This window comes from Nycticebus coucang, chromosome 3 (assembly GCF_027406575.1).
Source record: "Nycticebus coucang isolate mNycCou1 chromosome 3, mNycCou1.pri, whole genome shotgun sequence".
Classification (NCBI taxonomy): Eukaryota; Metazoa; Chordata; class Mammalia; order Primates; family Lorisidae; genus Nycticebus; species Nycticebus coucang.
In genome coordinates, this window is record NC_069782.1 from 98,215,343 (window position 1) to 98,229,367 (window position 14,025).

At 49.1% G+C, this 14,025-nt stretch overlaps 1 protein-coding gene across 1 annotated transcript in view; it reads right to left on the reverse strand.

The window, feature by feature from the left end:
- The window catches only part of HK1 (hexokinase 1), an 89,443-nt gene that overhangs the window by 26,538 nt on the left and 48,880 nt on the right, over nt 1-14,025 (reverse strand). Inside the window, exons 5-8 of the mRNA XM_053586603.1 lie at nt 10,688-10,783; nt 10,011-10,110; nt 9,723-9,906; nt 3,625-3,780 (exon numbers count right to left, since the gene is read on the reverse strand). Coding sequence (XP_053442578.1) covers nt 3,625-3,780; nt 9,723-9,906; nt 10,011-10,110; nt 10,688-10,783 — 536 coding nt within the window. The remainder of the gene's footprint in view (nt 1-3,624; nt 3,781-9,722; nt 9,907-10,010; nt 10,111-10,687; nt 10,784-14,025) is intronic.

Genomic DNA, 14,025 nt, shown 5'->3' on the forward strand with positions numbered 1-14,025 from the left:
TGTAGAGCTGGTCTTGTTGTGGTGAATTTCCTCAATGTTTGTATATCCGTAAATGATTTGATTTCTCCATCAATTTTGAAGCTTAGCTTAGCAGGGTACAGAATTCTGGGCTGAAAATTGTTCTGTTTAAGTAGATTAAAGGTAGATGACCATTGTCTTCTTGCTTGGAAAGTTTCATTAGAGAAGTCTGAGGTCACTCTGATGGATTTGCCCCTGTAGGTCAACTGGCGCTTACTCCTGGCAGCTTGCAGAATCTTTTCTTTTGTCTTGACTTTGGACAGGTTCATCACAATGTGTCTTGGAGAAGCTCGGTTAGAGTTGAGGCGACCTGGGGTCCGATATCCCTCTGAAAGCAGTGTGTCAGAATCTTTGGTGATGTTTGGGAAATTTTCTTTTATAATATTCTCTAGTATGGCTTCCATTCCTCTGGGGCATTCTTCTTCCCCTTCTGGAATTCCTATAACTCGAATGTTGGAACGTTTCATAAAGTCCCATAATTCTGACAGTGAACGTTCTGCTTTCTCTCTCTTCTTTTCTGCCTCTTTTACTATCTGAGTTATCTCAAAAACTTTGTCTTCTACCTCTGAAATTCTTTCTTCTGCATGGTCTAACCTGTTGCTGATACTTTCCATTGCATCTTTAAGTTCCCTGATTGACTGTTTCATTTCCTTCAGCTCTGCTATATCCTTTTTATATTCTTCATATCGTTCATCTCTGATTTGATTCTGTTTTTGGATTTCCTTTTGGTTATTTTCCACTTTATTAGCAGTTTCCTTCATTGTTTCCATCATTTCTTTCATTGTTTTCAACATGTGTATTCTAAATTCCCTTTCTGTCATTCCTAACATTTCTGTATAGGTGGAATCCTCTGCAGTAGCTACCTCATGGTCCCTTGGCGGGGTTGTTCTGGACTGGTTCTTCATGTTGCCTGGAGTTTTCTGCTGATTCTTCCTCATGGGTGATTTCTTTTATCTGTTTCCTTGCCCTAATTTTCCTTTCACTTCCTCTTGCTCTTTAAGTTCTCGTGCCTGTGGACTAAGGCTAACAGGACCAGAAAGGTGAGAAGGTTGAAGAGCAAAAAAGGGATGAAAGAAAGGAGGACCGAGTGATAAGAAAAAAAAGAAAGATAGAGAAAGGAGAGGGGGTAGGGATAAGGAATATTGACAAAAAGAAGAGAGGCACAGAAAGAGGGAGACAGGGCAATATAGGTGTACAGTAGGGTACTTTGACACAACCTTAAAAAACCCCACCTTCTGGGGGTTGGGTGCCCAGTTGGGTGGTTCCCTTGAGGTCAGCAGCTCTTTGCTAACCTGGTCAGACACAGTACCCCACCTCCACCAAGTAGAGAGGAAAGACAAAAATGCTATAACTCAAACCAAAACAAGCAAACAGAAAACTTTATGGCGATAAAATTGGGTGAAAAACCAAGTGATAGCGGTAGAAACACTAGCAAAAATGAAGTTGTAGTTATTAAAAAAGGCAGCAATGGGAAATTATAATTAAACTAGAAAAATTGAGAAAGAAAAAGGGATCTGTATGGAAAAGATTGAAATTAAGAAACAAAAGAACATCAACAACGTCAAAATAAAGAAACAAAAAAACCCAACCAAACAAAAAAAAAAGAAAAAAAAATACACAACCAAAAACAAAGCAGTTTGTATATGTTGTTGAATATTGTCTGGGCAACATGTGGTCTTTTCGGGTATGGGATGTTAGTCACAGTTCCAATACGACTGGAGGCTGCTGATTTCTCAAACCCCAGCAGGTAGACACCCTAAATCTCTCTTCAGCCCACTTAAAAGGCACTTTGAACTTGTAAACTTGCTGAGCAGAAGCTTTCCCAGCTTTCTCGCTGGAATCGCTGCTGAAGTGGCTATCCACTTACTCAGTGTGCCAAAACCGGTCTCACTCTGCCCCTGAGGGTTAGGGCTGCAAGGCGGCTCAGACCCCACCCTTAGGCTACTTGGTTGCTGGGTTACCAGCTCCCACCCGTTTCTAGCTCTGTGACCCTGAGGGCGGAGCTTGCCGGGGCAGATCACTGACAATGGATCCGTGTGACCCACCGCCAAACACTATTAGCTCCGTCTGGCTCAGCGGCTCAGACTGGGGCCCTAGACAACGGCCAAAGTTCTCCGCACTCCCACTCAGGCCTTCCCCAAGGCAGTTCAACTCAGTGCCAAGTCCAAGGACATCAAAAGAGTTCACAGGTAAGGCCTTTCTGGTTTGCAGTCTCGCTGCTACTGAACTTACAGTTGTGGGCGGGTTTAGACGGGTTGAACACACGCGACCACTTGCCGGTTTTCCACTGTTTTAGTCCTCCTCTTGGGGTCCAGAAGTCTCTCGCTGACTCCCTGTATCCTCATAGGAGTGATGATAGGCAGTTCCCACCAGCCAGAGATGCCTGGAGTCCTATCTCCCCAGACTCACGGTGCCCAGATGCAAGGAAGCTGTTACTCGGCTGCCATCTTGCTCCGCCCCCCTTTTTATAGGTTTTTTGAAGATAGCCTTTATTACTATAATATACATACTTTCTACTAGCCAGATTAGTCTTGGTAATCAAAAAGCTCACACCAGAAGCAGGCCAAGAAGTAGGCAGGTATTTCCTAACTTCACCAGTGACTTTCAACACTAGCCATGAGCCTCTGGGTCCCTTCCTTCCCAGCCGCCAACTACGAGATGGCTAGAAATGGAGTAGGGTGGCCCCCTGCTTACTGCAGCGCCACACCAATTGTTCCTGAATGACAGTAATCCTAGAAAACACTCCAACCTGTGAATTTGAGAGAAAAGTCCACATAGGCCCCTTTCCCTGTCTAGCATCCACCCTTCCTAGCCAGAAGGACAGAGGCATCTTCTCCCAGGAGCCAGAGTTGGCTCTATCTGCCTCTATCTGAATTTCCAGGACGACAGAGGGAAAAGTGGGAACAACCACTCCATGCAGAGATAAAATGGCACTCTCGGCACGAAGGATGGCGGCAAGCTAGCCTTCTCTCTCTCCAGGTGGCCTCGTAAAGCTACACAGGATCTCTTGCCACAAGACAACAGCCCTTTAAACCTGGAGACATCGACTCTATCAAACTGCCCCTGGGACTGAGTTTACCTACGTCTCTCAGAGCGAAGGCCTGTCAATAACTATCAAGGCAGAATCTTGGGTTTCTCAAGTGATGCCAAAGGGCAGCAGTCAGTTTGCTAGCTGGACTCTGTCCTTCTATGTCTGTCTGTCCTGTCTCGTCTGTTAACCAGTGTTTCTCAAACTTGTATGCCAGGGCACATTTCTGGCTGATGGAGATGGTCATGATATTCCAAGGCAGAATTCCAAGAACCTAGGCTCTAGGCTTGGCCAGCTTCTTGCTCACCAGGAGAATCACCTTACCCTGACTATACGTGTGAGGAGCAGGGGGGCACGAGGGAAAATCATCCATGAAGTGTTTGCTGCTAACTAGGTTGTTCTTTAATGATAAACTGACCCAAGGGATGGGTCAGCTGAGAGTGAGGGGAGACTGACCCAGAAAGCCCTGACATTCTGGAGAAAAAAGCCCACCAAACCTGCATTCAGGAGGAAATGAGGGACCTGTCCCTCTTCTCTGCCCCCACCACCTCCAGAAAGCCTCAACGGGTGGTACCTACTTCTCGATGGCTGACACATCACTGGTGTTGAATTTCCCTCTGGTGAGCAGCTCTGGGGTGATCCGCCCTTCAAATAAGAGGCCCTCCTTGGCCATCTTGACCAGGATCAGTCGAACCAGCTCCCCCAGGTACATGCCACTGACCATCTTCTCAAACCTGTACAAGGAAAGCACACGGGCAGCTTGTCAACCTTTCCTTTGAACACGACACAAGGTGACATGTGAGATTGGGAGGAACAAAACAGGAGGCACCACCTCACTCCCATAAGCCCTCAGCCGAGTGACTGAACAAGAGGGAAGGGAAGGTTATGGAAGGGGCATGTGGAGGCAATGGCGACGTCTCAGGTGTCAGGTCAACCGGTCCCTACCTCTGACCCCAGAGAAACACTACTGAGTAGCAGCAACGAGGGAAGACTGCCTGGAAGTGGAGGGCGGTGGGGGGGGGTCGATCAAGACTTAGATTGGGGGCTCAGCGCCTGTAGCTCAGCGGCAAGGGCACCAGCCACATACACCAAAGCTGGCAGGTTTGAACCCAGCCCAGGCCTGCCAAACAACAATAACAACTACAACCAAAAAATAGCCGACGTTGTGGTGGGCGCCTGGGGTCCCAGCTACTTAGGAGGCTGAGGCAAAAGAATCACTTAAACCCAAAAGTTGGAGGTTGCTGTGAGCTGTGACGCCACAGCACTCTACCAAGGGCAACATACTAAGACTTTGTCACCAGAAAAAAAAAAAAAAAAAAGATTTAGATTGGGGACAATGAGTGGCGCCTGTGGCTTAGTGAGTACGGCACCAGCCCCATATACCAACGGTGGTGGGATCAAACCTGCCCCCAGCCAAAATGCAACAAAAAAATAGCAGGTGTTTTGGTGGGTGCCTGTCATCCTAGCTACTCAGGAGGCTAAGGCAAGAGAATTGCCTAAGCCAAGAGCTGGAGGTCACTGTGAGCTATGATGCCACAGCACTCTACTGAAGACAACAAAGTGAGACTCTGTCTCTAAAAAAAAAAAAAAGATTGGGGGCAATGATGGGAAGGCCCCCAGAGAAAAACAAGCAGACTATGACAATCTCTTATAAAACTATATGATATACTTTTTAAAGGACTTTCATGTCCATTGCTGTTGGAGACCCCAAGGCCTATGGGAGGGACATGGCCAGGAAGCATTTTCCCTATTTCCCAGCTCAGAAAGAGTAGATGTCTTCGCCAAGAGAAAGGTAGCCCTTGTCAAGGGGCCACTGGAAGGCATTTTCTGGTCATCTCCCCAGCACTGGCCAAAAGGACCAAGAATTTACCTTGAGGACACACTCCTTCCCCTTTGATCTCACCCTGAACTCCAGGATGGGCTCTGAGGACGTGAAAGGCAGTCAGCTCACCCTGCTGCTCCAGCCTTGCTCAGGCATTAGGCAATCAGAGCGAGCCTACTCTTACTGCCCCCGGGAGGTGTGGTGTGACACATGGACTGGGTGACTGCAGCAGCCACTTGGAGCCCAACGCTGCCAGGGACAGGCAGCCAAATAGATAGAGCCTGAGATAGATGCCAAGACATACTCGGGAAGGCCCTGCCAACAGCTGGTGAGAACCAAAGGTCAAAGCCATATCTGAGCCAGACTCAGTCCCTGAGGCCTGGCTGACCAGGGCCAGGAGGGACCTGGAGCAGTGCAGACCAAAGAGGTAGGTCCACATGGCAGCATACGGCTGTTCCTCCAAGGGAGCCCAGCTGGCATACCCAGAGCTGGCTGTGACACTGAAAAACAATTTGTTCCAGCCAGAGCCAGTCCAGGAGCCAAGGATGCTGCTGGGACCTGCGCGCCCAGCCCTTGTCCATCAACACGGCGTACAGGCCCTATTAGACACATAGTTCTCATTGTTCTGGCTTCTGACGGAGCAAGACAGGACCGCCCAGCCACAACCACGTGAGGATACCTGGCAACAGAGTGCCCTTCCAAGTCCCAGGCCCCCTGCCACCCCAGGCTCCTGTGAGAACAGTCTCTATGTAGCCCTGAGCCAGAATCTACAGCTGGGAGGAGCCACAGTTAGACTAAGATACCTCAATCTCCTTACCTGTATAAAGGGAATAATGACAGGGCTAGCCTATTAGGTTGTGCAGAGGATTTAAGATAATATAGGTCATACAGCACTGCATCGTCTGGCTAATAATGACTACTGTGCCTCTTTCTGTGCGGCTGACACTTTCCCCAGCCATTTTACACATATGAACTTATATTATGGCTGAGCGCAACAGCTCACGTCTCTAGTCTCAGTGATTTGGGAGGCCAACGAGGGAGGATTACTTGAGGCCAGGAATTCAAGGCTGTCGTGAACTATGATCTCACCACTGCACTCCAGCCTGAGCAATAGAATGAGACCTTGTCTTGAAAAAATAATAACAAAAAAAGATTAAAAATTTTTTTGAAAACATTTTATTCTCATTACAACTGTGTGAGGGAGAGGTTAGCATCACCCCCATTTCATGGGTGAGGAAACAGAGACACAGAGCTTGCCCAAGGAAAGAGCTAGTAGCAAAGAGCAAATGCACATTTTGAACCCAGTTGAATTTGTCTCCAGAGGTTATGCTCTAACCACTGCACCATTCTGCCTGTCTTTGGACAGTATCAGTCAAGGCTGGCTGCTACTACTGTCATGCTAAGGGCCACCTAGTCCCATCCCCTCTGCCTGTCCTTCTCTCGAGATAGCTTGTCCCTGTGGGGCAGTGTGATAGTAAGAAAAGTTATTCCCCTGAGGATGAGCCAAGATGTGCCTTCTGGCACCCTCTACCCACTGATTCTCACTCTGCCTTCTAGAGGTACACAAAACAATCTGCTCAATTTTCTACACAATGGTCACTCACAAATATATTGACATCCCCTTTCCCAGATAAAGGAGGCCCCGGGCCAAGGGTCTGTCTTCTCCCAGTCCCTAGAACCAACCATCAGAGCAACAGACCAAGCAAACAGCACCTCTCCCAAGACTTTCCTCCTCAAGCCCAGGCTCATGGAGACTGGCTCCTTTTGCACTCATATGCCTCCTTCTGCTCAAACGAAATCAAGTTACTCGTGAGCTGCCTTTTGGCAGTCAGACACCTACCACCACATGTCACCAGCAAGGGGCAGGGGCATGGTGTTCCAGCGCCCTGCCTCCTGGTGGGCCCAGGCAGGGCTGAGACAGGATGTGGGGGATGGGGTAGGGGAGTCATCAGCCACCAGGAGCCATGAGCAAGGACTTGCATGCCAATTAGGGGTTCCCTTGGCAGCCCCAATCTGCTCCAGCTGGAAGCCCAGGGAAAGAAAAGGAAGGAGAGGCCTATGGCCCAGCAAACCAGGACTGGGGCTGTGGAGAGATTCTACAGACAGAGGCGCCTGTGGCTCAGTGAGTAGGGCGCCAGCCCCATATGCCGAGGGTGGCGGGTTCAAACCCAGCCCCAGCCAAACTGCAACCAAAAAATAGCCGGGCGTTGTGGCGGGCGCCTGTAGTCCCAGCTGCTCGGGAGGCTGAGGCAAGAGAATCGCGTAAGCCCAAGAGTTAAGAGGTTGCTGTGAGCTGTGTGAGGCCACGGCAGTCTACCCGAGGGCGGTACAGTGAGACTCTGTCTCTACAGAAAAAAAAAAAAAAAAAGAAACAGTGTTTGGGGGCTGACTTGAAAAGACACGTAGTTACCCCTCCACCACCCAGGCTGAAGAGTTCACCTGACTGCCCATGTTCACTGTTGCTGTCACTGCTGTCACTGTTATGTGGGGCAGTGTCTCCTCACATTTTTTGTAGAGACAGAGTCTCACTTTATGGCCCTCAGTAGAGTGCTGTGGCCTCACACAGCTCACAGCAACCTCCAAATCCTGGGCTTAAGCGATTCTCTTGCCTCAGCCTCCCGAGTAGCTGGGGCTACAGGTGCCCGCCACAATGCTCGGCTATTTTTTGGTTGCAGTTTGGCCGGGGCCGGGCGTGAACCTGCCACCCTCGGTATATGGGGCTGGCGCCTTACCGACTGAGCCACAGGCGCCACCCGTCTCCTCACATTTTGAAGGATGTGTTAAGGAATCACAGAGAAAAGAGATGTAAGATTCCAGACACAACAGAAAAAAACAGAAGAGCAAGAACCCCGAGAAGACAAGAGGGAAGGAAAAGGAGAATTAAAACTGAAAGAGGGGGCGGCGCCTGTGGCTCAGTCGGTAAGGCGCCAGCCCCATATACCGAGGGTGGCGGGTTCAAACCCGACCCCGGCTGAACTGCAAAGCAAAAAATAGCCGGGCGTTGTGGCGGGCGCCTGTAGTCCCAGCTGCTCGGGAGACTGAGGCAAGAAAATCGCTTCAACCCAGGAGTTGGAGGTTGCTGTGAGATGTGTGATGCCATGGCACTCTACCGAGGGCCATAAAGTGAGACTGTCTCTACAAAAAAAAAAAACTGAAAGAGAGTGGAACCCAATCCATAGTATGAAACGGGAAACAGGTATAAGGGAGGAAGAAAGGAAGCCAGACGTCTGATCCTTTCTAGAAACAGACCTTCCAGCTCTGGGGCAAAGCAGAGACTCCTGAATTCTCAGTGTGCCAGCCTCCCAGAGAAACGTGGGCCTGCATTTCAGGATGTAGGTGACCCAGAGAAAGCAGTGCCCACCCTGGCCTAGTAACAGCACTCTTACTTCCGCAGCAGGGGGCTTTCAAGACCAGAAACAACTTGTCTGTAAGTCTGATGTTCTTTATGAACTTACATCTGTTCATGCTTGACAAGGGAGAAGTTCCTCCACCCTCCCTAAAGTCTGTTCGCACCCACTCCTCTGCTCGACAGACATTTATTTGCACATCTGACCCACCTCCCCATCGGGAGGGTTAAGTCCTGGGAAGGAAGGTACTGTTTGGGATCAGAGCTTAGCACACAGTAGGTGCTCAATAGATGTGTTGTTGCATGAATGGACATTCACTCTCCCTCACTCAGTAAGGCTCCAAATGCCACATGGTCTCTCTCTCAGCCTGAACAACAATGCTAATGACTACAGCACACACAAATGTTTTCACCACATATTTACACGAATGCTTCTGTGCTTTCCTTGAGGGGAGGGGCCTTTTTGAACCATTAAATATAATTTGTGTATGTGGCAGGGGATAATCTGAAGACTCTTTTTTTTCAGGGGGTTCAGAGCTCCTGCATTCCCAACTACCTCCTGGTCTCCTTCCCTGAGACCGCCTCAACTCCAGCCATGTCCTCCCTCCTCAGGAGGGTTTGCTGTGAGCTCTGCACCTGGCTGCATCAATGCTTCTGTGCTTTTAGTTTTCAAGATGTTTTGCAAGGATACAATCATAAGGTTCATCAAACAAGGAGAACATTGTTTAAAAAGTACCTTTAGGCTGGGAGCAATGGCTCACACCCGTAATCCTAGCACTCTGGGAAGCCAGGGCAGATGGATTGCCTGAGCTCAGGAGTTCCAGACTAATCTGAGCAAAACAAAATCCCATCTCTACTAAAAATAGAAAAACTAGCCAAATGTAGCAGCAGAGGCCTGTAGTCCCAGCTACTCAGGAGGCTGAGGCAAGAGGATCACTTGAGCCCAAGAGTGTGAGGTTACTATGAGCTATGATACCACAGCATTCTACCCAGGATGATAGAGTAAGACTCTGCCTCAAAAATAAATAAATAAATAATAAGGCCAGGCACTGTGACTGTAATCCCAGCACTCTGGGAGGCCAAAGCAAGTAGATTGCCTAAACTCACAGGTTTAAGACCAGCCTGAGCCAGAGCGAGATTGCATTTCTAAAAATAGCCAGGTGTTGTGGTGGACGCCTGTAGTCCCAGCTACTGCAGAAGCTGAGGCAAGAGAATCGCTTGAGCCCAAGAGTTTGAGGTTGCTGTGAGCTATGACACCACACACTCTACCAAGAGTGACAAAGTGAGACTCTGTCTCGAAGGGGAGGGAGGGAGGGAAATGAAATGTTATTTTAAGCTACAAAGTCTACAGCCGTGCACCTAACAAACAAAGAACAACAAAATGAATCTGATGGGCTTTTCCCTTTGGGGTCATCTGGCTTCATGCCCCTTATACCTCCCACCCCAAATCTTTCAATAAATGTCCCCTAAGTCACCTCTGTGGTTAGAAGAGAAGGTCAAGGACTCACAGCTGTTTTCCAGGGTTGAGGGACCCCCGGTCTATCTCCCTGTCGAACTCGGTGCGGATGTCTTCCAGGGACCCGTCGTCCCCAAAGGCCCCCCACTCCGTGTTGATGCACATCCTCCCCTCGTCGCCTTCCACCAGGTCGATGTGCCTCAGTTCCTCCATGTAGCAAGCATTGGTGCCAGTGCCTTGGAGGGACAAGATGAGAAGCTGTGACCACACTAGAGAGCAGAGGCTGTGCCTCCTGGAAACACCAGCTGAAGGAAGGGACAAGTGAAGGGGTGGACATTACCAATGATCAGGCCGACTTCACAATGCTGGTCGTCATAGCCGCAGGTCATCATGGTCCCCACTGTGTCGTTCACCACAGCTACAATGTTGGCATCATAGTCCTGGTGACAGATACCAGGACGTCACTATCCACTCGCACGCGGGAGCAGAGATCACCAACCTTAACAGAGCTTGGCAAGAGTGCTCCAGTTTTCACAACCATCCCACTCTTGTGGGCAGTGCTAGTTTCATTACTGCTAGTACTCAAATTAGTTGGATCAGAGTGCAGTGATTAAATTAAGGAAACCTCATAGTTCCCTTAATTATCTGGCTTCAGAGTCTTTGGGGAACAGAATTTACTCCTGGAGCCACATTCGTCCACAAACCTCTGTGTGAGGCCCACATGCCTACGTTGGGCTGGCTCCTGTGTCCCACGCTAAGTAGGGCAGGCTGTATCTGTGACACCTGCTCCTGTCAGGAGGCGGCAACCCCAGCCCCAAGCTTGGGTCCTTTGGGCAACACTTCTAAGAAACCAGCTTTGAACCACCCCCAATGCATTCTAGGCTATGGACCCTCACCTTTCCCCTGTCTGGGTCCTCAGTCCTTGGCATTACTCCCACTCCCACGCCCCAGAAAGGGCCTTGGATGTACACCCCTACCCTGTGTGCATCTGACTCAGTAGGGCCAAGGAGAAATTACCCCTCGCTTTTTGATGGCTTTGTGAAGCAGCTTGACCACATCTGCTCCTTCCACACCACTGGCTTTAAATCGTTTCGTCCAGGTGATCAAGACGCCCTGCAAAGGAGAGCAGGTGGGACTGGATGAGAACTAGGAGGCCTCCAGTACCCGGGCACTGCTCCAGGGTCCAGGTGGCTCTTTCCAAATCACACTGCATGGGGGAGCCAGACTTTGTTCCATCTCCTGTTCACCCACACATTGGAGTTCTCTTGGGGGTACCTTGGGGGTAGGGGTAGTACCAGCTCACAATATCCAAATCACACGAGAATAAAGCAGGTGGCTAACACCACAGCAGTGCCACATGGCAAGCCACTCTAATCGTCAGTCCGTCATGCAGCCAGACCCCACTTAACAAAAAGAGCAGGAGGAATTCCTGGTCATCCTTCCCCACTTTCCAACCAGACCTCAGCTTACACAACCACAAGGAGAAAAAGTCAGAGCCAAACTAGAAAGCGGGGGGGCAGCTCCTGTGGCTCAGTGGGTAGGGCGCCACCAGCCCTATATACCGAGGGTGGCAGGTTCAAACCCAGCCCCAGCCAAACTGCAACAAAAAAACAGCCAGGCGTTGTGGCGGGCACCTGTCGTCCCAGCTACTCAGGAGGCTGAGGCAAGAGAATCACCTAAGCTCAGGAGTTGGAGGTTGCTGTGAGCAGTGTGACGCCACAGCACTGTACCGAGGGCGATAAAGTGAGACTCTGTCTCTTAAAAAAAAAAAATTGGAAAGAGGACAAAATGCTATGGCAATTCTGGCTGCTGAGCTTCTAAGAGTCTGGTCCTGAACATTTAAGGGACAATGCTGACTCTCTATGAGATGTGTGCCTCTTCACCAACTTTGCAACATAAGCTCCATTTGTTCAGTGACTCCAATGTTCACACAGTATGATCCCATCTCTGTTTGCAGATTTAAAGACAAGGCCTTGGTAATACACTTGGCAATGTGAAGGGTTAAGAATTTTACTTTTTTGCTGTACAACTTTATTTCAATCGTTTTTTGTTTGTTTGTTTTTTTAGAGACAGAGTTTCACTTTGTCACCCTCGGTAGAGTGCCCTTGCATCACAGCTCACAGCAACCTCCAGCTCCTGGGCTTAGGTGATTCTCTTGCCTCAGCCTCCCGAATAGCTGGCACTACAGGCGCCCATCACAACACCCGGCTATTTTTTTGTTCTTGCAGTCTAGCTGGGGCCAGGTTCAAACCTGCCACCCTCAGTATATGGGGTCAGCGCCCTACTCACTGAGCCACAGGTACTGCCTGTAATCCTAGCACTCTGGGAGGCCGAGGCGGGTGGATTGCTTGAGCTCACAAGTTCAAGACCAGCCTAAGCAAAATCGAGACCCCATCTCTACTAAAAATAGAAAAACTGAGGCAAGAGAATTGCTTGAGCCCAAGAGTTGGAAGTTGTTGTGAGCTATGATGCTACAGCACTCTACCTAGGGCAACAGTCTGACACTCTGTCTCCAAAAAAAATAAATAAATAAAAATTTAAATTAAAAAAAAGATAGTTTTACATGTTACTTTTGTATTTTTTTTAATCAAATATACTAGAAAAAGAAAAATAATTATTGTACCTGGCTGTTTTTCTCTGATTAGGGAGTCACTACAAACGCAGCAGCATTTGGAGACTCACTATCCGGCCCGCAGGCCTGGGGTGGACGGTGACCAGGAATGGAGGCCCTGCCCAACACAGACAAGAGGATGGACTGGGGAGGGGGAGCCCTGCCAGGCACCACAAAAGCCCCTGGACACTACTGTTTTCTTCCTCTGGATTCTCTCCTTTTCCTTCCCAACAAGTTGCAGGAAGAGGGGGAATAGGGTTGGAAATCAGGAAACTTGGTCCTATTTCCACACCTTCTGCCCATTTCTTTGTGGACTGTTCCCTTTGCTCATCTAGAGAGCTGATCTAGATGTGAACAATCTTGGAGGCCTCAGCCAGCCTTGAGAAGTAGTGTACACACCTCCTGGAGGAAAAGCTGAGAGTCTGGCATATAGCCTGGCCGGGCCTAGGAAGCCTGCCCGGGATGGGGCCAAGGCTGGCAGGTGGGGCCCCCACCTCGGTCTCCTTCTCTGCCCACGGTGCCCCCTCCTCCCAGGCACATCTGCTTGACCCTGCAGGTTCCTGTGCCCATGAGGGGAAAATTGCACCTTTTGAGGAACAGGCCACATCTGTGGGCCATTCTCTCCCAGGCCGGAGCCCACAGCCAGCACAGGGACAGCACTGAGCAGACAGCTGCGCATGCACACACGAGTGACAGTGAAGCACAGTCCACTCAAGTCTCTTCATTTCCAAGCCACCTCCCTTCTCTCCCATCTCTCCCAGAGGAGGGATGTGACTGTCATGTCTCAGTTCTGAAAAATCAAAAACTGATGGCAGCCAGGAGGTGTGGCTCACGCCTGTAATCCCAGCACTCTGAGAGGACAAGACAGGTGGATTGCCTAAGGTCACAGGTTCGAGACCAGCCTGAGCCAGAGAAAGACTTTGTCTCTAAAAATAGCAGGGTGTTGTGGCAGGCATGTGTAGTCCCAGCTGCTTGGGAGGCTGAGGCAAGAGAATTAGTTGAGTCCAAGTCAAGAGTTTGAGGTTGCTGTGAGCCATAAAGCCATGGCACTCTACCGAGAGTGACAAAGTGAGACTCTGTCTCAAAAACAAAAACAACAACAACAAAAAAAACCTGAGGGCAACTTAGTACAGACAACAGGCTTCACAAAAGAATCTGGAAAGGATGTGCTAGAGGCCCAACTGATCTGAATACCTTGGAAGGGCAGCAGTGCCAGATAACAGCAAAAGTCTACCTGTGGCCATAGCAGTCTTAAAAGGGCTTGGTGCCCGTAGCTCAGGGGTTAGGGCGCCGGTCAAATACACCAGGGCTGGTGGGTTTGAACCCAGCCCAGGCCTGCTAAATAATGATGACAACTACAACAAAAAAAATAATCTGTTTTAAGTTAGAAAACTGAATAGCAACACTGAATACTGTAGAGATGCACTTTGCTCAGTAACACTTGAGTTGTTGCAATATTTGATTATCCGTTTGGTTGTTACAAAAAAAATTCTCAACTGTAATTGATGCTTGTTGCTGTAATAGTATATTGCCTGTATTTCTACCTCTAGAAATGGACTTTATGTGCTAAATTTTAATATCCTTGAGCCTGGGCAAGTACACAGTCTTTTTACAAAGAAAAATGGTTTACTTACACAAAACTGATCAGTTTTGAAAGCTCGTTAATGCCCTTGAAGTGGTTTTTGTGGGTGTGAAACAAATGGTGAGAATTTGAATTGGTCCCTCTTATTATAATATTGAAATT